Source organism: Callionymus lyra, chromosome 15, assembly GCF_982586985.1.
Source record: "Callionymus lyra chromosome 15, fCalLyr1.hap1.1, whole genome shotgun sequence".
In the NCBI taxonomy this organism is placed as follows: domain Eukaryota; kingdom Metazoa; phylum Chordata; class Actinopteri; order Syngnathiformes; family Callionymidae; genus Callionymus; species Callionymus lyra.
In genome coordinates this window covers 556,582-581,991 of record NC_141832.1, presented here as the reverse complement: position 1 = coordinate 581,991, position 25,410 = coordinate 556,582, and the positions used below count along the sequence as shown (strand labels likewise).

Below are 25,410 nucleotides of genomic sequence, written 5' to 3'. Positions count from 1 at the left end.
TTTGACTCGGATGACGATTGCGTCACTTCCGGACGCGAACTGTACTGCAGACAATAAAAATGTAAGGAAGCGGAAATTCAGCAAAAATAACGATATTGTCAATTAATATTATAATGATATGATTTTCTTTATGTTTATTTAATATTTTTTTGATATGCATTTATTTTCCAAATCGTCTCCAGGAGCGTGGCTGCTGATGACGTCACACACATTTTTCGAAAACTGTTCTAAAAAATGTAAAATAAAAACTTTAGAACATAAAGAATATTTGCGTAAAAACACTCAAATGAGTAAAAAATAAGTTAGAAAAAAAGATATTAAGTAAAGTTCATCAAGTCCTCAACTAGCACCGAACGACTTATTTGATGCATGACGTCATCATCCTGCGTCAATTAAACACCTGTCGAATCAGTCCATCACAGGTGAGTGTCGGAGGACAGGACAGCACCTGACGAGCCTGACATCGTTGTGTGTGTGTGTGTGTCCAGAGATGCAGAAACACACAAACTCACGTCAAAGTCAACCTTAAGAAGCTCGTGGTTCCAGGACCTCGAGGGTCAGAAGGTCAACACACTGTTGTGAGGGTCAGAAGGTCAACACACTGTTGTGAGGGTCAGAAGGTCAACACTCTGTTGTGAGGGTCAGAAGGTCAACACACTGTTGTGAGGGTCAGAAGAACGAAGGGATGAAGGAAACGTAAAGAACGAAAATAATAAATAACAATATATCGTAATTATACAATAATATTTGATACTAAACTGTGATGATTTGACACTTATATCATTGAGTGATATTTAAAAATAAGATCAAATAATTATTTCATAAACAAAGACCAACAGAATATTTGAAAAGCCTTTATTTAAAAAAACAAGTTCAGTAAAATAGATGATCTTCTGAGGGAACATGTAATAACATATAATAAAATATATAATAATTAAAGTTGACATTTGAACTCCATCCTTCACAACGAACCTTGATGGTCCAGAGATGATCGTTTGATCTTCTCTCAACCACGCGTTGCTCCGTCCACCTGCAACCCTGGCTAGCCGGGACCGATGAGCGCCTAAGCGAGGGATGTAGGTGAGAGTGTCGGACAGCAGGGGGCGACAAACACCCGCATCAACAAAGTCTGCGCGAACAATGAAACACTTTTGTAACGTTTAGAGAAGAGTCACGTGATCGTGAGCGACCTGAGATCGTTGAGGAGATGAAACTGGATTAATGCAGATTCAGGTGAGGGGGGGGGGGGGGGTAAGTGTGTGTGTGTGTGGGGGGGGGGGGGGGGGGGTCATCATCGCAACACCCCCTCCTTCCGCCCCCCCCACTCACAGGAAGAGCATCTCATATCTGCTGCAGCGCACGCGGGAACATCAGGACTTTCTTCTTCCCAGGATTCATTCTGTCGCTTCAGACTCACCAGAACCTCCGCAGCATCAGAACCTCCGCAGCATCAGAACCTCCGCAGCATCAGAACCTCCGCAGCACCAGAACATCAGAACCTCCGCAGAATCAGAACCTCCGCAGAATCAGAACCTCCGCAGCATCAGAACCTCCGCAGCACCAGAACATCAGAACCTCCGCAGCACCAGAACCCGCAGCGCCTCCTCGCTCCTCTGGCCGCTCGTGTCGCCTGATGCTCGGCGTCGCTGCTGGATGATCCTCGCCGTCCCTGCAGAACCGTCTCTGAGACTCGCAGACTCTCTCCTCTCTCCTCTGGTCCACGGAGCTACATATGGAAACTGGGGATCAGAATTTTAGGAAGAAGCGAGCCTCCCTCGGTTGGTCCTGATTCTGCTGCAGATCTTTCCCGTCCGGAGCAGCAAGTGGGTCATCGTCATGGTTCTGACCTCATAGCTGAGACTCTTCACTGTTATGTCATCTGCTGCTCTCCTCCTCATCCCTCCTTCCTGACCGGATCCTCTCGGCTGGTCCAGGCCCGTGGGTTCTGGAGGTCCTTCAAGACAAAGTGAAACCAGGAGAGCGAGGCCCCGACACCCCCCGGGCCCCCCTCCCACTCAAGCCCACCGACCTTCTTTTCTCTGGTTCTGGTTCTCACCCAAACGCAACCATAAGGTTCCTACCGCATCCTCCCCCTCCTTCCTCCCTCTCCTTCCGCTCCGGCATCTCCCGCTTTTTCGGTTTGATTTGGTCCCGCAAATTTTCAAATATTTACTTCCTGTACATCAAGAGGAAAGGGGGTCCCCCTTTCATGGAATGCGGGAACATGGGTCTGTTCGACCGGGGAGTCCAGATGCTGCTGACCACGGTGGGAGCCTTCGCGGCCTTCAGCCTGATGACCATCGCGGTCGGCACGGACTACTGGCTCTACTCCCGCGGGGTCTGCAGGTCCAAGTCCATGAACGACAACGAGACCAGCAAGAAGAACGAGGAGGTGATGACGCACTCGGGACTCTGGAGGACCTGCTGCCTGGAAGGTAAGACCGGCTCAGACCAAAGTTCCTGGTAAAGTCTGGAGCAGGAAGTATGCTTGACGTTTGGAACTCTTCTTGTCCGAGGAAACGTCCTGAGCGTCGACACGTCTGGAGACGATTGTGTTGATCGTATCACGATATATAGTGACAGAGCTGTAGAGATATGAGGCACATATTGTCCAGTACTTATGTGTAGTATTGTCCAGTACTTATGTGTGGTATTGTCGTTTACTTACTCATAGCATTTTCGAGTACTTGCTCGTAGTATTGTCAAGTACTTACTCGTAGTATTGTCGAGTACTTACCCGACAATACTATTGTCGAGTAAGTACTCATAGTATTGTCGAATACTTACTCATAGTATTGTTGAATACTTACTCGTAGTTTTGTAGAGAACGTACTCGTAGTATTTTCGATAATTACTCAATGTCGATAATTATTCATAGTATTGTCGAGTAACTACTTGTAGTATTGTCGAGTACTAACTCGTAGTATTGTCGAGTACTAACTCGTAGTATTGTCGAGTACTTACTCGTAGTATTGTCGATTACTTACTCATAGCATTGTCAAGTACTTACTATTGTTGAGTACTCACTCATAGTTTTGTTGAGAACTTACCCGTAGTATTGTCAATAATTACTCATAGTATTGTCGAATTATTATTTATAGTATTGTCGAGTACCTACTTGTAGTATTGTAAGGTAAGGTAAAACTTTATTGATTGAAATTGTTTTTTTTCCAGTAGCCAATACATACAGCTATTATTCATAAGAAATAAATAAAAATAAAATAATGACAAGAACAAAGAGAAATAAAGAGAAAGAACAAGACGACACAGTCTAAGTCTAAGTCTAAAGATAAAGAACAAGATCAAAGAAAAACAACAAAGACAAAGATACAAAGACTAACATAGAACATCATGATACTTTCACTTCTGCCCCCGAACTCACAATTGAACAATTTAATAACACGAGGGATGAATGAGTCCCTGAGTCTATTAGTGTTGCATCATGGGAGGAGCATTCGTGCTTCATCTGCTTCTCTGCTCACTGATGACAGTGTTCAGAGGATGATGATCATGATGGACAGTAGTTTGTTCAATGATCTCAGCAACTGTCACCAGTGAGTCCAGCTTCAACCACAGAGCCAGACCTCCTGATCAACCTGTTGACCTGTTGACCTGTTGACCTGTTGACCTGTTGACCTCCTCTTGGACACATTTCCACCCCAACACACCACAGCATAGAACACTGACCACCACAGACTGGTAGAACATGCAGAGGATCTTCCTGCAGATGTTAATGATGGAAGCCTCCTCAGAAAGTACTTCTACTCTGAACCTTCTTATATACATGGTCTGTGTTGCAGGTCTGTTTACTGTCCAGACACACATGAGGTACTTATAGTTGAGAACTATCTCCACCTCGTCGCCTCTGATGGACACTGTTTGTCCTGAACCTCCTGAAGTCCAAGACCAGCTCCTTGGTCTTTGAGGTGTTCAAGAGGTTCCTCTCACTCCAGTCCAAAGTCACGTATCAGACTCCTACTTACTCGTAGTATTGCTGATTACCTACTCATAGCATTGTCGAGTACTTACTCATAGTATTGTCGAGAACTTGTAGTATTGTCGAGTACTTACTCGTAGTATTGTCGAGTACTTACTCATAGTAATGTCGAGTACTTACTCGTAATATTGCCGAGTACTTACTCATAGTATTGTCGAGTACTTACTTGTAGTATTGTCGAGAACTTGTAGTATTGTCGAGTACTTACTCGTAGTATTGTCGAGTACTTACTCATAGTATTGTTGAGTACTTACTTGTAGTTTTGTTGAGTACTTACTCGTAGTATTGTCGATAATTACTCATAGTATTATCGAGTACCTACTTGTAGTATTGTAGAGTACTTACTCATAGTAATGTCGAGTACTTACTCGTAGTATTGCCGAGTACTTACTCATAGTACTGTCGAGTACTTACTTGTAATATTGTCGAGTACTTACTCATAGTATTAACGAGTACCTACTTTAAGTATTGTCGAGTACTTACTCATAGTATTGTTGTGTACTTACTCGTAGTATTGTCGATAATTACTCATAGTATTATCGAGTACCTACTTGTAGTATTGTAGAGTACTTACTCATAGTAATGTCGAGTACTTACTCGTAGTATTGCCGAGTACTTACTCGTAGTAATGTCGAGTACTTACTCGTAATATTGCTGAGTACTTACTCATAGTATTGTCGAGAACTTACTTGTTATATTGTCGAGTACTTACTTATAGTATTGTCGAGTACTAACTCGTAGTAATGTCGAGTACTTACTCGTAATATTGCCGAGTACTTACTCATAGTATTGTCGAGTACTTACTTGTTATATTGTCGAGTACTTACTTGTAGTATTGTCGAGAACTTGTAGTATTGTCGAGTACTTACTCGTAGTATTGTCGAGTACTTACTCATAGTATTGTTGAGTACTTACTTGTAGTTTTGTTGAGTACTTACTCGTAGTATTGTCGATAATTACTCATAGTATTATCGAGTACCTACTTGTAGTATTGTAGAGTACTTACTCATAGTAATGTCGAGTACTTACTCGTAGTATTGCCGAGTACTTACTCATAGTACTGTCGAGTACTTACTTGTAATATTGTCGAGTACTTACTCATAGTATTAACGAGTACCTACTTTAAGTATTGTCGAGTACTTACTCATAGTATTGTTGTGTACTTACTCGTAGTATTGTCGATAATTACTCATAGTATTATCGAGTACCTACTTGTAGTATTGTAGAGTACTTACTCATAGTAATGTCGAGTACTTACTCGTAGTATTGCCGAGTACTTACTCGTAGTAATGTCGAGTACTTACTCGTAATATTGCTGAGTACTTACTCATAGTATTGTCGAGTACTTACTTGTTATATTGTCGAGTACTTACTTATAGTATTGTCGAGTACTAACTCGTAGTATTGTCGAGTACTTACTCCTAGTATTGTCAAGTACTTACTCATAGTATTGTCGAGGATCTACTCGTAGTATTGTCGAGTACTTACTCATAGTATTGTTGATAATTACTCATAGTATTGTTGAGTACCTACTTGTAGTATTGTCGAGTACTTACTCATAGTATTGTCGAGTACTCACTCGTAGTATTGTTGAGTACTTACTCAAACTATTGTCGATAATTACTCATAGTATTGTCGTGTACCTACTTGAAGTATTGTCGAGTACTTACTCATAGTATTGTTGAGTACTTACTCGTAGTATTGTTGATAATTACTCACAGTATTGTCAAGGACCTACTTGTAGTATTGTCAAGTACTTACTCATAGTAATGTCCAGTACTTACTCGTAGTATTGCTGAGCACTTACTCATAGTACTGTCGAGTACTTACTCATAGTATTGTTGAGTACTTACTCGTAGTATTGTTGATAATTACTCATAGTATTGTCGAGGACCTACTTGTAGTATTGTCGAGTACTTACTCATAGTAATGTCGAGTACTTACTCGTAGTATTGTTGAGTACTAACTCATAGTATTGTCCAGTACCAACTAGTAGTATTGTTGATTACTTACTCATAGTATTTTTGAGAACTAACTCGTAGTATTGACGAGTACTTGCTCATAGTATTGTCCAGTACTTACTCGTAATATTGTTGAGTACTCATTCGTAGTTTTGTCGAGAACTTACTCGTAGTATTGTCGATAATTACTCATAGTATTGTCAAGTACTTACTCGTAGTATTGTCGAGTACTAACTCATAGTATCGTCGAGTACTAACTCATAGTATTGTCTAGTACTTACTCATAGTATTTTTGAGTACTAACTCATAGTATTGTTGAGTACTTACTCGTAGTATTGTTGATAATTACTCATAGTATTGTCGAGGACCTACTTGTAGTATTGTCGAGTACTTACTCATAGTAATGTCGAGTACTTACTCATAGTATTGTCGAGTACTTACTCGAAATATTGTTGAGTACAAACTCATAGTATTGTCCAGTACTAACTAGTAGTATTGTTGATTACTTACTCGTAGTATTTTTGAGAACTAACTCGTAGTATTGACGAGTACTTGCTCATAGTATTGTCCAGTACTTACTCGTAATATTGTTGAGTACTCATTCGTAGTTTTGTCGAGAACTTACTCGTAGTCTTGTCAATAATTACTCATAGTATTGTTGAGTACTTACTCGTTGTATTTTCGAGAACTTGTAGTATTGTCGAGTACTAACTCATAGTATTGTCGAGTACTTACTCATAGTATTGTTGAGTACTTACTTGTAGTTTTGTTGAGTACTTACTCGTAGTATTGTCGATAATTACTCATAGTATTATCGAGAACCTACTTGTAGTATTGCCGAGTACTTACTCATAGTACTGTCGAGTTCTTACTTGTAATATTGTCGAGTACTTACTCATAGTATTAACGAGTACCTACTTTAAGTATTGTCGAGTACTTACTCATAGTATTGTTGTGTACTTACTCGTAGTATTGTCGATAATTACTCATAGTATTATCGAGTACCTACTTGTAGTATTGTAGAGTACTTACTCATAGTAATGTCGAGTACTTACTTGTAATATTGTTGAGTACTTACTTATAGTATTTTTTGAGTACTTACTCCTAGTATTTTCAAGTACTTACTCATAGTATTGTCGAGGATCTACTCATAGTATTGTCGAGTACTTACTCATAGTATTGTTGATAATTACTCATAGTATTGTTGAGTACCTACTTGTAGTATTGTCGATAATTACTCATAGTATTGTCGTGTACCTACTTGAAGTATTGTCGAGTACTTACTCATAGTATTGTTGAGTACTTACTCGTAGTATTGTTGATAATTACTCACAGTATTGTCGAGTACTTACTCGAAATATTGTTGAGTACTAACTCATAGTATTGTCCAGTACCAACTAGTAGTATTGTTGATTACTTACTCATAGTATTTTTGAGAACTAACTCGTAGTATTGACGAGTACTTGCTCATAGTATTGTCCAGTACTTACTCGTAATATTGTTGAGTACTCATTCGTAGTTTTGTCGAGAACTTACTCGTAGTCTTGTCAATAATTACTCATAGTATTGTTGAGTACTTACTCGTAGTATTGTCGATAATTACTCATAGTATTGTCAAGTACTTACTCGTACTATTGTCGAGTACTAACTCATAGTATTGTCGAGTACTAACTCATAGTATTGTCCAGTACTTACTCGTAGTATTTTTGAGTACTAACTCATAGTATTGTTGAGTACTTACTCGTAGTATTGTTGATAATTACTCATAGTATTGTCGAGGACCTACTTGTAGTATTGTCGAGTACTTACTCATAGTAATGTCGAGTACTTACTCATAGTATTGTCGAGTACTTACTCGAAATATTGTTGAGTACTAACTCATAGTATTGTCCAGTACTAACTAGTAGTATTGTTGATTACTTACTCGTAGTATTTTTGAGAACTAACTCGTAGTATTGACGAGTACTTGCTGATAGTATTGTCCAGTACTTACTCGTAATATTGTTGAGTACTCATTCGTAGTTTTGTCGAGAACTTACTCGTAGTCTTGTCAATAATTACTCATAGTATTGTTGAGTACTTACTCGTAGTATTGTCGATAATTACTCATAGTATTGTCAAGTACTTACTCGTAGTATTGTCGAGTACTAACTCATAGTATTGTCGAGTACTAACTCATAGTATTGTCCAGTACTTACTCGTAATATTGTTGAGTACTCATTCGTAGTTTTGTCGAGAACTTACTCGTAGTCTTGTCAATAATTACTCATAGTATTGTTGAGTACTTACTCGTAGTATTTTTGAGTAACAACTCATAGTATTGTCCAGTACTTACTCGTAGTATTTTTGAGTAACAACTCATAGTATTGTCCAGTACTTACTCGTAGTATTTTTGAGTACTAACTCATAGTATTGTCGAGTACTTACTCGTAGTCTTGTCGAATAGTAACTCTCTTGATTCAAAATCATCGATACTGTAAGAAAACATTCCTCTTTGACCAACTTCTGGTTCTCAAAGATGTTCAGAATTTGAGCGATGAGATGTCGACCTCTGACCTCAGGCCAGTCAAACATCAGGTCACATGACCCACCTGTGGCTCACCTGTCAGGTTCACACAGGTGTTTGAAAACAGGATAAAAAATGATGTTGAGCTACTTTTACACGTTATCTTCTGTCGTATGTGTTTCATTGTTTATCTCAGAGAAAAGATCGTTGTTGTTGATGAAGTCGATCAATATTTCTAACATAAACAAACGTATCTTCATGAATTTATCTTCTTCCACAAGTCTGTCCCAGCTAGTTGGGTGAGAGGCAGGGACCCCCTGAAAAGGACACACAGAGACACACACATACATAAACCACACACTTGAACCTCCTGAATTCACTGTTTCGTCAAAGCCATCATGTGACTTGTGTTCCCGGGACTGTCCCAGGGCTTCCTCCCAGTACGTGAGGCGTCCTGGACTCTAGTGATTCTAGTCGAGGCTCTCCTGGATGACGGAGCTTCTGTTGAGGGTATCTTGAGGTCCTCTTCAAGGTCAGCCAGGACAGAGGGGGCGCTACTGAGCAGAGCTGACTTCCTGTGTCAGCAGATGATCTTGAAGACCCTGAACCGTGAAAAACTGGATGGATTCAGATGTTAGTGAAGCTTCGAGCAGATGTGAGAAGAAAACCAGGAGCAGCAGCTCGAGCCCACACATCCTGAGCAGGTGGGCGAGTCTGTTTGAGTAACCGGAGATCAGGTGAACCTGTGAAGCAACAGCAAGATGGGAATACCCACACTTTCTTTATGATGAGTCATGGTTAACAGGAAGATCTTTCTTTATGATGAGTCATGTTTAACAGGAGGATTCTTTATGAAGTGATGAGTCATGTTTAACAGAAAGATTCTTTATGAAGTGACGAGTCATGTTTAGCAGGAAGATTCTTTATGAAGTGATGAGTCATGTTTAACAGAAAGATTCTTTATGAAGTGACGAGTCATGTTTAACAGAAAGATTCTTTATGAAGTGACGAGTCATGTTTAACAGAAAGATTCTTTATGAAGTGACGAGTCATGTTTAACAGAAAGATTCTTTATGAAGTGATGAGTCATGTTTAACAGAAAGATTCTTTATGAAGTGACGAGTCATGTATAACAGAAAGATTCTTTATGAAGTGATGAGTCATGTTTAACAGAAAGATTCTTTATGAAGTGACGAGTCATGTATAACAGAAAGATTCTTTATGAAGTGACGAGTCATGTTTAACAGGTAGGATCTTTATAAAGTGACGAGTCATGTTTAACAGAAAGATTCTTTATAAAGTGACGAGTCATGTTTAACAGGTAGGCTCTTTATAAAGTGACGAGTCATGTTTAGCAGGAAGATTCTTTATGAAGTGACGAGTCATGTTTAACAGAAAGATTCTTTATAAAGTGACGAGTCATGTTTAACAGAAAGATTCTTTATGAAGTGACGAGTCATGTTTAACAGAAAGATTCTTTATGAAGTGACGAGTCATGTTTAACAGAAAGATTCTTTATGAAGTGATGAGTCATGTTTAACAGAAAGATTCTTTATGAAGTGACGAGTCATGTTATAACAGAAAGATTCTTTATGAAGTGACGAGTCATGTTTAGCAGAAAGATTCTTTATGAAGTGACGAGTCATGTTTAACAGGTAGGATCTTTATAAAGTGACGAGTCATGTTTAACAGAAAGATTCTTTATAAAGTGACGAGTCATGTTTAACAGGTAGGCTCTTTATAAAGTGACGAGTCATGTTTAGCAGGAAGATTCTTTATAAAGTGACGAGTCATTTTTAGCAGGAAGATTCTTTATAAAGTGACGAGTCATGTTTAACAGGTAGGATCTTTATAAAGTGACGAGTCATGTTTAGCAGATAGGATCTTTATAAAGTGACGAGTCATGTTTAGCAGGAAGATTCTTTATGAAGTGACGAGTCATGTTTAACAGGTAGGATCTTTATAAAGTGACGAGTCATGTTTAGCAGGAAGATTCTTTATAAAGTGACGAGTCATTTTTAGCAGGAAGATTCTTTATAAAGTGACGAGTCATGTTTAACAGGTAGGATCTTTATAAAGTGACGAGTCATGTTTAACAGGTAGGATCTTTATAAAGTGACGAGTCATGTTTAACAGGTAGGATCTTTATAAAGTGGCGAGTCATGTTTAACAGGTAGGATCTTTATAAAGTGACAAGTCATGTTTAGCAGGAAGATTCTTTATAAAGTGACGAGTCATGTTTAACAGGTACGATCTCATAAAGTGACGAGTCATGTTTAGCAGGTACGATCTTTATAAAGTGACGATTCATGTTTAACAGGTAGGATCTTTATAAAGTGACGAGTCATGTTTAGCAGGAAGATTCTTTATAAAGTGACGAGTCATGTTTAACAGGTAGGATCTTTATAAAGTGACGAGTCATGTTTAACAGGTAGGATCTTTATAAAGTGACGAGTCATGTTTAGCAGGAAGATTCTTTATAAAGTGACGAGTCATGTTTAACAGGTAGGATCTTTATAAAGTGACAAGTCATGTTTAGCAGGAAGATTCTTTATAAAGTGACGAGTCATGTTTAACAGGTAGGATCTTTATAAAGTGACGAGTCATGTTTAGCAGGAAGATTCTTTATAAAGTGACGAGTCATGTTTAACAGGTAGGATCTTTATAAAGTGACGAGTCATGTTTAGCAGGAAGATTCTTTATAAAGTGACGAGTCATGTTTAACAGGTAGGATCTTTATAAAGTGACGAGTCATGTTTAGCAGGAAGATTCTTTATAAAGTGACGAGTCATGTTTAACAGGTACGATCTTTATAAAGTGACGAGTCATGTTTAGCAGATAGGATCTTTATAAAGTGACGAGTCATGTTTAGCAGGAAGATTCTTTATGAAGTGACGAGTCATGTTTAACAGGTAGGATCTTTATAAAGTGACGAGTCATGTTTAGCAGGAAGATTCTTTATAAAGTGACGAGTCATTTTTAGCAGGAAGATTCTTTATAAAGTGACGAGTCATGTTTAACAGGTAGGATCTTTATAAAGTGACGAGTCATGTTTAACAGGTAGGATCTTTATAAAGTGACGAGTCATGTTTAACAGGTAGGATCTTTATAAAGTGGCGAGTCATGTTTAACAGGTAGGATCTTTATAAAGTGACAAGTCATGTTTAGCAGGAAGATTCTTTATAAAGTGACGAGTCATGTTTAACAGGTATGATCTCATAAAGTGACGAGTCATGTTTAGCAGGTACGATCTTTATAAAGTGACGATTCATGTTTAACAGGTAGGATCTTTATAAAGTGACGAGTCATGTTTAGCAGGAAGATTCTTTATAAAGTGACAAGTCATGTTTAACAGGTAGGATCTTTATAAAGTGACGAGTCATGTTTAACAGGTAGGATCTTTATAAAGTGACGAGTCATGTTTAGCAGGAAGATTCTTTATAAAGTGACGAGTCATGTTTAACAGGTAGGATCTTTATAAAGTGACGAGTCATGTTTAGCAGGAAGATTCTTTATAAAGTGACGAGTCATGTTTAACAGGTAGGATCTTTATAAAGTGACGAGTCATGTTTAGCAGGAAGATTCTTTATAAAGTGACGAGTCATGTTTAACAGGTAGGATCTTTATAAAGTGACGAGTCATGTTTAGCAGGAAGATTCTTTATAAAGTGACGAGTCATGTTTAACAGGTAGGATCTTTATAAAGTGACGAGTCATGTTTAGCAGGAAGATTCTTTATAAAGTGACGAGTCATGTTTAACAGGTAGGATCTTTATAAAGTGACGAGTCATGTTTAGCAGGAAGATTCTTTATAAAGTGACGAGTCATGCTTAACAGGTAGGATCTTTATAAAGTGACGAGTCATGTTTAGCAGGAAGATTCTTTATAAAGTGACGAGTCATGTTTAACAGGTACGATCTTTATAAAGTGACGAGTCATGTTTAGCAGTCTGAACTTGAATCATCAAGAGTTCAAAAGTTCAAAACTTCAGATGAAACATTCCTGAGCCAGAGCGCTGGAGCCAGAAGGTCACGACTCTGAGTTCATGACCGTGCGACAGGACACCATTGATCAGAGAAGAGCCTGAAGCTGGTTCTCATCACATCATTGATCCTGGACCAGATCCCATCACAGGCCGAAACATTATGACCGCCCGGCAACACACTGTTGTGTGGTCGTATCCCACTCTTGACACCACTTGTAGAGCAGCTGCAACCACACGCTCTTCATCAAACATGGAACAAGAGGAGCTTCATCACTTCTCTTCTTCTTCATCACTTCTCTTCTTCTTCATCACTTCTCTTCTTCTTCATCACTTCTTCTTCATCACTTCTCTTCTTCTTCATCACTTCTCTTCTCCTTCATCACTTCTCTTCTTCTTCATCACTTCTCTTCTTCTTCATCACTTCTCTTCTTCTTCATCACTTCTTCTTCATCACTTCTCTTCTTCATCACTTCTCTTCTTCTTCATCACTTCTCTTCTTCTTCATCACTTCTTCTTCATCACTTCTCTTCTTCATCACTTCTCTTCTTCTTCATCACTTCTCTTCTTCTTCATCACTTCTCTTCTTCCTCATCACTTCTCTTCTTCCTCATCACTTCTCTTCTTCTTCATCACTTCTCTTCTTCTTCATCACTTCTCTTCTTCTTCATCACTTCTCTTCTTCTTCATCACTTCTCTTCTTCTTCATCACTTCTCTTCTTCTTCATCACTTCTCTTCTTCTTCATTACTTCTCTTCTTCATCATTACTTCTCTTCTTCATCATCACTTCTCTTCTTCTTCATTACTTCTCTTCTTCTTCTTTACTTCTCTTCTTCATCATTACTTCTCTTCTTCATCATCACTTCTCTTCTTCTTCATCACTTTTTCTTCATCACTTCTTCTTCATCACTTCTCATCTTCATCACTTCTCTTCTTCCTCATCACTTCTCTTCTTCTTCATCACTTCTCTTCTTCCTGAAGATGAATATGATGAAGATGATGATGATGATGAAGAAAAGCGCGTGTTAGCGTCTGTAGCTAACACGCGTGTTAGAGTCTGTTGCTAAAGAGTGTGTTAGCGTCTGTAGCTAACACGCGTGTTAGAGTCTGTTGCTAAAGAGTGTGTTAGCGTCTGTAGCTAACACGCGTGTTAGAGTCTGTTGCTAAAGAGTGTGTTAGCGTCTGTAGCTAACAAGCGTGTTAGAGTCTATTGCTAAAGAGTGTGTTAGCGTCTGTAGCTAACACGCGTGTTAGAGTCTATTGCTAAAGAGTGTGTTGGCGTCTGTAGCTAACACGCGTGTTAGAGTCTATTGCTAAAGAGTGTGTTAGCGTCTGTAGCTAACACGCGTGGTAGAGTCTGTTGCTAAAGAGTGTGTTAGCGTCTGTAGCTAACACGCGTGTTAGAGTCTGTAGCTAGAACGCATGTTAGAGTCTGTTGCTAAAGAGTGTGTTAGCGTCTGTAGCTAACACGCGTGTTAGAGTCTATTGCTAGAACGCATGTTAGAGTCTGTTGCTAAAGAGTGTGTTAGCGTCTGTAGCTAACACGCGTGGTAGAGTCTGTTGCTAGAACGCATGTTAGAGTCTGTTGCTAAAGAGTGTGTTAGCGTCTGTAGCTAACACGCGTGGTAGAGTCTGTTGCTAAAGAGTGTGTTAGCGTCTGTAGCTAACACGCGTGTTAGAGTCTGTAGCTAGAACGCATGTTAGAGTCTGTTGCTAAAGAGTGTGTTAGCGTCTGTAGCTAACACGCGTGTTAGAGTCTGTTGCTAAAGAGTGTGTTAGCGTCTGTAGCTAACACGCGTGTTAGAGTCTGTTGCTAAAGAGTGTGTTAGCGTCTGTAGCTAACAAGCGTGTTAGAGTCTATTGCTAAAGAGTGTGTTAGCGTCTGTAGCTAACACGCGTGTTAGAGTCTATTGCTAAAGAGTGTGTTGGCGTCTGTAGCTAACACGCGTGTTAGAGTCTATTGCTAAAGAGTGTGTTAGCGTCTGTAGCTAACACGCGTGGTAGAGTCTGTTGCTAAAGAGTGTGTTAGCGTCTGTAGCTAACACGCGTGTTAGAGTCTGTAGCTAGAACGCATGTTAGAGTCTGTTGCTAAAGAGTGTGTTAGCGTCTGTAGCTAACACGCGTGTTAGAGTCTGTAGCTAGAACGCATGTTAGAGTCTGTTGCTAAAGAGTGTGTTAGCGTCTGTAGCTAACACGCGTGGTAGAGTCTGTTGCTAGAACGCATGTTAGAGTCTGTTGCTAAAGAGTGTGTTAGCGTCTGTAGCTAACACGCGTGGTAGAGTCTGTTGCTAAAGAGTGTGTTAGCGTCTGTAGCTAACACGCGTGTTAGAGTCTGTAGCTAGAACGCATGTTAGAGTCTGTTGCTAAAGAGTGTGTTAGCGTCTGTAGCTAACACGCGTGTTAGAGTCTGTCGCTAAAGAGTGTGTTAGCGTCTGTAGCTAACACGCGTGTTAGAGTCTGTTGCTAAAAAGTGTGTTAGCGTCTGTAGCTAACACGCGTGTTAGTCTGTTGCTAAAGAGTGTGTTAGCGTCTGTAGCTAACACGCGTGTTAGAGTCTGTTGCTAAAGAGTGTGTTAGCGTCTGTAGCTAGAACGCGTGTTAGAGTCTGTTGCTAAAGAGTGTGTTAGCGTCTGTAGCTAACACGCGTGGTAGAGTCTGTTGCTAAAGAGTGTGTTAGCGTCTGTAGCTAACACGCGTGGTAGAGTCTGTTGCTAAAGAGTGTGTTAGCGTCTGTAGCTAACACGCGTGTTAGAGTCTGTAGCTAGAACGCATGTTAGAGTCTGTTGCTAAAGAGTGTGTTAGCGTCTGTAGCTAACACGCGTGTTAGAGTCTATTGCTAGAACGCATGTTAGAGTCTGTTGCTAAAGAGTGTGTTAGCGTCTGTAGCTAACACGCGTGGTAGAGTCTGTTGCTAGAACGCATGTTAGAGTCTGTTGCTAAAGAGTGTGTTAGCGTCTGTAGCTAACACGCGTGGTAGAGTCTGTTGCTAAAGAGTGTGTTAGCGTCTGTAGCTAACACGCGTGTTAGAGTCTGTAGCTAGAACGCATGTTAGAGTCTGTTGCTAAAGAGTGTGTTAGCGTCTGTAGCTAACACGCGTGTTAGAGTCTGTCGCTAAAGAGTGTGTTAGCGTCTGTAGCTAACACGCGTGTTAGAGTCTGTTGCTAAAGAGTGTGTTAGCGTCTGTAGCTAACACGCGTGTTAGTCTGTTGCTAAAGAGTGTGTTAGCGTCTGTAGCTAACACGCGTGTTAGAGTCTGTTGCTAAAGAGTGTGTTAGCGTCTGTAGCTAGAACGCGTGTTAGAGTCTGTTGCTAAAGAGTGTGTTAGCGTCTGTAGCTAACACGCGTGGTAGAGTCTGTTGCTAAAGAGTGTGTTAGCGTCTGTAGCTAACACGCGTGTTAGAGTCTGTAGCTAGAACGCATGTTAGAGTCTGTTGCTAAAGAGTGTGTTAGCGTCTGTAGCTAACACGCGTGTTAGAGTCTGTTGCTAAAGAGTGTGTTAGCGTCTGTAGCTAACACGCGTGTTAGAGTCTGTTGCTAAAGAGTGTGTTAGCGTCTGTAGCTAACACGCGTGTTAGTCTGTTGCTAAAGAGTGTGTTAGCGTCTGTAGCTAACACGCGTGTTAGAGTCTGTTGCTAAAGAGTGTGTTAGCGTCTGTAGCTAACACGCGTGTTAGAGTCTGTTGCTAAAGAGTGTGTTAGCGTCTGTAGCTAACACGCGTGTTAGAGTCTGTTGCTAAAGAGTGTGTTAGCGTCTGTAGCTAGAACGCGTGTTAGAGTCTGTTGCTAAAGAGTGTGTTAGCGTCTGTAGCTAGAACGCGTGTTAGAGTCTGTTGCTAAAGAGTGTGTTAGCGTCTGTAGCTAGAACGCGTGTTAGAGTCTGTTGCTAAAGAGTGTGTTAGCGTCTGTAGCTAACACGCGTGTTAGAGTCTGTTGCTAAAGAGTGTGTTAGCGTCTGTAGCTAACACGCGTGTTAGAGTCTATTGCTAAAGAGTGTGTTAGCGTCTGTAGCTAGAACGCGTGTTAGAGTCTGTTGCTAAAGAGTGTGTTAGCGTCTGTAGCTAGAACGCGTGTTAGAGTCTGTTGCTAAAGAGTGTGTTAGCGTCTGTAGCTAACACGCGTGTTAGAGTCTGTTGCTAAAGAGTGTGTTAGCGTCTGTAGCTAGAACGCGTGTTAGAGTCTGTTGCTAAAGAGTGTGTTAGCGTCTGTAGCTAGAACGCGTGTTAGAGTCTGTTGCTAAAGAGTGTGTTAGCGTCTGTAGCTAACACGTCTTGTCCTCTGCAGGAAACTACAAGGGGATGTGTAAACAGATCGATCACTTTCCTGAGGAGACCGACTACCAGGCAGATCCTTCAGAGTATTTCTTACGTGAGTATTACTGCTTCTAGTACATTGTTGACTCCAGTGTGATCAGTGTGTGTCGCTCGCTGCACTATTCTAGGAGTGTGCATGTGTGCGTGCATGTGTGCGTGCATGTGTGCGTGCATGTGTGCGTGCATGTGTGCGTGCATGTGTGCGTGCATGTGTGCGTGCATGTGTGCGTGCATGTGTGCGTGCATGTGTGCGTGCATGTGTGCGTGTCCTGGACTCTGATTGGACGAGGCTGCAGGTCCCAGTGGTTTGTCAATCAGGACTGAGGTCCATAAATATTTCAGTTCATATCTTATGTGGGTCATTTGATACCTGAGTGTCTTCTTATCCTCAGTGTCTTCTTATCCTCAGTGTCTTCTCATCCTCAGTGTCTTCTTATCCTCAGTGTCTTCTTATCCTCAGTGTCTTCTCATCCTCAGTGTCTTCTTATCCTCAGTGTCTTCTTATCCTCAGTGTCTTCTTATCCTCAGTGTCTTCTTATCCTCAGTGTCTTCTTATCCTCAGTGTCTTCTTATCCTCAGTGTCTTCTCATCCTCAGTGTCTTCTCATCCTCAGTGTCTTCTTATCCTCAGTGTCTTCTTATCCTCAGTGTCTTCTTATCCTCAGTGTTTTCTTATCCTCAGTGTCTTCTCATCCTCAGTGTCTTCTTATCCTCAGTGTCTTCTCATCCTCAGTGTCTTCTCATCCTCAGTGTCTTCTTATCCTCAGTGTCTTCTCATCCTCAGTGTCTTCTCATCCTCAGTGTCTTCTTATCCTCAGTGTCTTCTCATCCTCAGTGTCTTCTTATCCTCAGTGTCTTCTTATCCTCAGTGTCTTCTCATCCTCAGTGTCTTCTCATCCTTAGTGTCTTCTTATCCTCAGTGTCTTCTTATCCTCAGTGTCTTCTTATCCTCAGTGTCTTCTCATCCTTAGTGTCTTCTTATCCTCAGTGTCTTCTTATCCTCAGTGTCTTCTTATCCTCAGTGTCTTCTCATCCTCAGTGTCTTCTCATCCTTAGTGTCTTCTTATCCTCAGTGTCTTCTCATCCTCAGTGTCTTCTTATCCTCAGTGTCTTCTCATCCTCAGTGTCTTCTCATCCTCAGTGTCTTCTCATCCTCAGTGTCTTCTTATCCTCAGTGTCTTCTCATCCTCAGTGTCTTCTCATCCTCAGTGTCTTCTTATCCTCAGTGTCTTCTCATCCTCAGTGTCTTCTCATCCTCAGTGTCTTCTCATCCTCAGTGTCTTCTCATCCTCAGTGTCTTCTTATCCTCAGTGTCTTCTTATCCTCAGTGTCTTCTCATCCTCAGTGTCTTCTCATCCTCAGTGTCTTCTCATCCTTAGTGTCTTCTTATCCTCAGTGTCTTCTCATCCTCAGTGTCTTCTTATCCTCAGTGTCTTCTTATCCTCAGTGTCTTCTTATCCTCAGTGTCTTCTCATCCTCAGTGTCTTCTCATCCTCAGTGTCTTCTTATCCTCAGTGTCTTCTCATCCTCAGTGTCTTCTTATCCTCAGTGTCTTCTCATCCTCAGTGTCTTCTTATCCTCAGTGTCTTCTCATCCTCAGTGTCTTCTTATCCTCAGTGTCTTCTCATCCTCAGTGTCTTCTTATCCTCAGTGTCTTCTCATCCTCAGTGTCTTCTTATCCTCAGTGTCTTCTCATCCTTAGTGTCTTCTTATCCTCAGTGTCTTCTCATCCTCAGTGTCTTCTTATCCTCAGTGTCTTCTCATCCTCAGTGTCTTCTTATCCTCAGTGTCTTCTTATCCTCAGTGTCTTCTTATCCTCAGTGTCTTCTTATCCTCAGTGTCTTCTTATCCTCAGTGTCTTCTTATCCTCAGTGTCTTCTTATCCTCAGTGTCTTCTTATCCTCAGTGTCTTCTCATCCTCAGTGTCTTCTCATCCTCAGTGTCTTCTTATCCTCAGTGTCTTCTTATCCTCAGTGTCTTCTTATCCTCAGTGTCTTCTTATCCTCAGTGTCTTCTTATCCTCAGTTGAGTGGAGTGTAGAGTATTGTAGTGTGTAGTGTGTAGTGAGTAGTGAGTAGTGAGTAGTGAGTAGTGTAGTGTAATGTAGTGTAATGTAGTGTAATGTGTGTTGTTGTGTAGTCTAGTGCAGAGTGTAGTGTAGTTGTGTAGTGTAGTTGTAGTGTAGTGTGTGTTGTTGTGTGTTCACATGTGTGACATTCAAGGACAGACTGTGTCCTCAGGCTCCACAGGATCATCCACTGAAGCGTCAATAAATCAATGAGTCTGAAGCTGCAACACAGAGTCATGTGGGTCATTATTATCTTCATCATCTTCATCATCATCATCATCATCTTTATCATCAGCTTTATCATCATCATCATCACATCATCATCATCTTCATCTTCATCATCTTCATCATCATCATCATCATCTTTATCATCAGCTTTATCATCATCATCATCATCATCATCATCATCATCATCTTCATCTTCATCATCTTCATCATCTTAAGAATCATCATCATCTTCATCACCATCATCATCTTCATCATCATAAGAATCATCATCATCTTCATCATCATCATCATCATCTTCATCATCATCACCATCATCATCTTCATCTTCATCATCTTTATCATCATCATCATCATCTTCATCTTCATCATCATAAGAATCATCATCTTCATCTTCATCACCATCATCATCATCATCTTTATCATCTTCATCATCCTAAGAATCATCTTCATCATCTTTATCATCTTCATCTTCATCACCATCATCATCTTCATCTTCATCATCTTTATCATCATCATCTTCATCTTCATCATCATAAGAATCATCATCTTCATCTTCATCACCATCATCATCATCATCTTTATCATCTTCATCATCCTAAGAATCATCTTCATCATCTTTATCATCTTCATCACCATCATCATCTTCATCTTCATCATCTTTATCATCATCATCTTCATCTTCATCTTCATCATCATAAGAATCATCATCTTCATCTTCATCACCATCATCATCATCATCTTTATCATCTTCATCATCCTAAGAATCATCTTCATCATCTTTATCATCTTCATCACCATCATCATCTTCATCTTCATCATCCTAAGAATCATCATCATCATCTTTATCATCTTCATCATCCTAAGAATCATCTTCATCATCATCTTTATCATCTTCTCCTTCATCTTCATCACCATCATCATCTTCATCATCCTAAGAATCATCATCATCATCTTTATCATCTTCATCTTTATCATCTTCATCATCCTAAGAATCATCTTCATCATCATCTTTATCATCTTCTCCTTCATCTTCATCACCATCACCATCATCATCTTCATCTTCATCTTCATCATCCTAAGAATCATCATCATCATCTTTATCATCTTCATCTTCTTCATCTTGTGGTCGAACAATGAACACAAAGATTTCTGAGGTTGTTGGTTCAAGGTTCTCTGGTTTGACTCCAACAGATCGACCTTCACGTCTCCTTGACGACGGTCAAACACTGGTGTGAGAGGCTGAGGTCGAAGGTCATGTCAGTTGAATATTTGATGAGTCACTGAGAGTCTGAGGCGAGTGAAGGACTCGCTCTCACCTGCACCTGAGTCCACCAGAGGGCGCTGTCTTGCTGCGTGTCTGCAGAAGAAGAGAGTCTCACACGTTCGACCAGGTTTCACTGAGCATCTATATGAACAGCAGGGGGCAGCAGTGAGCCGTGACTCGCCTGCACAAGAAGAAAAAATTGAAAACTTTATTGATCTGTGATCAGCAGTTCGTCCTGATCTGGGATCCATTAGTCTGGTCTGTGGTGACATCATCTCTGAATGGACCGAGCTCCAGTTTCCATGGCAACAGGCTGCTCTGGTGACTCCAGAGCCGAGGCTGCTGGGAAGTGAAGCATGATGATAACAGACGTGTCTCTCATCCCTCCTTCTTTACCTCCTTCTTCTCTCCTTCTTTACCTCCTTCTTCTCTCCTTCTTTACCTCCTTCTTCTCTCCTTCTTTACCTCCTTCTTCTCTCCTTCTTCTCTCCTTCTTTACCTCCCTTTCTCCTTCTTTACCTCCTTCTTCTCTCCTTCTTCTCTCCTTCTTCTCTCCTTCTTTACCTCCTTCTTCTCTCCTTCTTTACCTCCTTCTTCTCTCCTTCTTTACCTCCTTCTTCTCTCCTTCTTTACCTCCTTCTTCTCTCCTTCTTTACCTCCTTCTTCTCTCCTTCTTTACCTCCTTCTTTACCTCCTTCTTCTCTCCTTCTTCTCTCCTTCTTTACCCCCTTCTTCTCTCCTTCTTTACCTCCTTCTTCTCTCCTTCTTTACCTCCTTCTTCTCTCCTTCTTTACCTCCTTCCTCTCTCCGTCTTTACCTCCTTCTTTACCTCCTTCTTCTCTCCTTCTTTATCTCCTCCTCTCCTTCTTCTCTCCTTCTTTACCTCCTTCTTCTCTCCTTCTTTACCTCCTCCTCTCCTTCTCTCCTTCTTTACCTCCTTCTTCTCTCCTTCTTCCTTCCTTCTTTACCTCCTTCATCCCTCCTTCCTCTCAGGTGCGGTCCGAGCCTCCAGCATCTTCCCGATCCTCAGTGTGGTTCTGCTCTTCATGGGTGGATTGTGCATCGCTGCCAGTGAGTTCTACAAGTTACGTCACAACATCATCCTGAGCTCAGGAATATTCTTCGTGTCCGCAGGTGAGTCAAGTACACACATATATATACTTGTTACTACACTCTCACAACACCAGAGTCAAGTACTGGACAATACTACACATATATACTTGTTACTACACTCTCACAACACCAGAGTCAAGTACTGGACAATACTACACATATATATACTTGTTACTACACTCTCACAACACCAGAGTCAAGTACTGGACAATACTACACATATATATACTTGTTACTACACTCTCACAACACCAGAGTCAAGTACTGGACAATACTACACATATATATACTTGTTACTACACTCTCACAACACCAGAGTCAAGTACTGGACAATACTACACATATATATACTTGTTACTACACTCTCACAACACCAGAGTCAAGTACTGGACAATACTACACATATATATACTTGTTACTACACTCTCACAACACCAGAGTCAAGTACTGGACAATACTACACATATATACTTGTTACTACACTCTCACAACACCAGAGTCAAGTACTGGACAATACTACACATATATATACTTGTTACTACACTCTCACAACACCAGAGTCAAGTACTGGACAATACTACACATATATACTTGTTACTACACTATCACAACACCAGAGTCAAGTACTGGACAATACTACACATATATACTTGTTACTACATTATCACAAGACCAGAGTCAAGTACTGGACAATACTACACATATATATACTTGTTACTACACTCTCACAACACCAGAGTCAAGTACTGGACAATACTACACATATATATACTTGTTACTACACTCTCACAACACCAGAGTCAAGTACTGGACAATACTACACATATATATACTTGTTACTACACTCTCACAACACCAGAGTCAAGTACTGGACAATACTACACATATATATACTTGTTACTACACTCTCACAACACCAGAGTCAAGTACTGGACAATACTACACATATATACTTGTTACTACACTCTCACAACACCAGAGTCAAGTACTGGACAATACTACACATATATATACTTGTTACTACACTCTCACAACACCAGAGTCAAGTACTGGACAATACTACACATATATACTTGTTACTACACTATCACAACACCAGAGTCAAGTACTGGACAATACTATACATATATACTTGTTACTACATTATCACAAGACCAGAGTCAAGTACTGGACAATACTACACATATATATACTTGTTACTACACTCTCACAACACCAGAGTCAAGTACTGGACAATACTACACATATATATACTTGTTACTACACTCTCACAACACCAGAGTCAAGTACTGGACAATACTACACATATATACTTGTTACTACACTCTCACAACACCAGAGTCAAGTACTGGACAATACTACACATATATATACTTGTTACTACACTCTCACAACACCAGAGTCAAGTACTGGACAATACTACACATATATACTTGTTACTACATTATCACAAGACCAGAGTCAAGTACTGGACAATACTACACATATATATACTTGTTACTACACTCTCACAACACCAGAGTCAAGTACTGGACAATACTACACATATATATACTTGTTACTACACTCTCACAACACCAGAGTCAAGTACTGGACAATACTACACATATATATACTTGTTACTACACTATCACAACACCAGAGTCAAGTACTGGACAATACTACACATATATATACTTGTTACTACACTCTCACAACACCAGAGTCAAGTACTGGACAATACTACACATATATACTTGTTACTACACTCTCACAACACCAGAGTCAAGTACTGGACAATACTACACATATATATACTTGTTACTACACTCTCACAACACCAGAGTCAAGTACTGGACAATACTACACATATATATACTTGTTACTACACTATCACAACACCAGAGTCAAGTACTGGACAATACTACACATATATATACTTGTTACTACACTATCACAACACCAGAGTCAAGTACTGGACAATACTACACATATATACTTGTTACTACACTCTCACAACACCAGAGTCAAGTACTGGACAATACTACACATATATATACTTGTTACTACACTATCACAACACCAGAGTCAAGTACTGGACAATACTACACATATATACTTGTTACTACACTATCACAACACCAGAGTCAAGTACTGGACAATACTACACATATATACTTGTTACTACACTATCACAACACCAGAGTCAAGTACTGGACAATACTACACATATATACTTGTTTCTACACTCTCACAACACCAGAGTCAAGTACTGGACAATACTACACATATATATACTTGTTACTACACTCTCACAACACCAGAGTCAAGTACTGGACAATACTACACCTATATATACTTGTTACTACACTATCACAACACCAGAGTCAAGTACTGGACAATACTACACATATATATACTTGTTACTACACTCTCACAACACCAGAGTCAAGTACTGGACAATACTACACATATATATACTTGTTACTACACTATCACAACACCAGAGTCAAGTACTGGACAATACTACACATATATACTTGTTACTACACTATCACAACACCAGAGTCAAGTACTGGACAATACTACACATATATACTTGTTACTACAGTATCACAACACCAGAGTCAAGTACTGGACAATACTACACATATATATACTTGTTACTACACTCTCACAACACCAGAGTCAAGTACTGGACAATACTACACATATATATACTTGTTACTACACTCTCACAACACCAGAGTCAAGTACTGGACAATACTACACATATATATACTTGTTACTACACTCTCACAACACCAGAGTCAAGTACTGGACAATACTACACATATATACTTGTTACTACACTCTCACAACACCAGAGTCAAGTACTGGACAATACTACACATATATACTTGTTACTACACTATCATAACACCAGAGTCAAGTACTGGACAATACTACACATATATACTTGTTACTGCACTATCACAACACCAGAGTCAAGTACTGGACAATACTACACATATATACTTGTTACTACAGTATCACAACACCAGAGTCAAGTACTGGACAATACTACACATATATACTTGTTACTACAGTATCACAACACCAGAGTCAAGTACTGGACAATACTCTACATATACACTTGTTACTACAGTATTACTACAGTATCTCGTCCTCAGGTCTGAGCAACATCATCGGCATCATCGTGTACATATCTGCTAACGCGGGCGATCCGTCCAAGAGCGACTCGAAGAAGAACAGCTACTCGTACGGCTGGTCCTTCTACTTCGGGGCGCTGTCCTTCATCATGGCGGAGATGGTGGGCGTCCTGGCCGTGCACATGTTCATCGACCGCCATCGGCAGCTCCGGATAGGCGAGCGCGCCGCCGACTACCTCCAAAGCTCCGCCATCACACGGATCCCCAGCTACCGCTACCGCTACCGGCGCCGCTCGCGCTCCTCCTCGCGCTCCACGGAGCCCTCGCACTCCTGCGACGCCTCGCCCGTGGGCCTGAAGGGCTTCGCGCTGCCGTCCACGGAGATCTCCATGTACACGCTGCCCCGGGACCCCCTCAAGTCCTCGCCCTCCTTCACCTCCGAGAGGGACCACAACTTCCTGCAGGTCCACAACTGCGTCCAGAAGGACGCCAAAGACTCCAGCAACGCAGCCAACCGCCGCACCACGCCCGTCTGAAGGTCGTCCTTGAAGGTCGTCCGTGAAGGTCGTCCTTGAAGGTCGTCCTTGAAGGTCGTCCTTGAAGGTCGTCCGTGAAGGTCGTCCGTGAAGGTCGTCCGTGAAGGTCGTCCTTGAAGGTCGTCCTTGAAGGTCGTCAATGAAGGTCGTCCTTGAAGGTCATCTGTGAAGGTCGACTGACGGAGGCTGTTTCTAGACGTTTGTTTTCTTCTGCTGCATGACTTTCATTGCGTCGTCCGGAGGTTCCAGGTGTGTGTGTGTGGGGGGGTGTGTGTGTGTGTGTGTGTGTGTGTGTGTGTGTACGTGTGTGTGTGTG

General features: G+C 40.7%; 1 protein-coding gene across 1 annotated transcript; it reads left to right on the top strand.

Annotated features, from left to right (window-relative positions):
- Positions 1-1,417: 1,417 nt before the first annotated feature.
- LOC148064316 (voltage-dependent calcium channel gamma-2 subunit-like) lies at positions 1,418-25,109 on the top strand. Its single transcript, XM_087809990.1, has 4 exons — positions 1,418-2,435; positions 16,727-16,810; positions 21,308-21,448; positions 24,580-25,109. Exons 1-4 carry the CDS (start codon positions 2,210-2,212, stop codon positions 25,092-25,094), a joined length of 966 nt encoding a protein of 321 aa, XP_087666116.1. The 5' UTR covers positions 1,418-2,209; the 3' UTR covers positions 25,095-25,109.
- The last annotated feature ends 301 nt before the right edge of the window (positions 25,110-25,410 follow it).

Coding starts and splice junctions, on each gene's coding strand:
- LOC148064316 (XM_087809990.1), top strand. CDS start 2,210: ATGGAATGCGGGAACATGGGTCTGTTCGACCGGGGAGTCCAGATGCTG. Junction 16,811..21,307: donor TCCTTCAGAGTATTTCTTAC/GTGAGTATTACT, acceptor CCTTCCTCTCAG/GTGCGGTCCGAGCCTCCAGC. Junction 21,449..24,579: donor AATATTCTTCGTGTCCGCAG/GTGAGTCAAGTA, acceptor TCTCGTCCTCAG/GTCTGAGCAACATCATCGGC.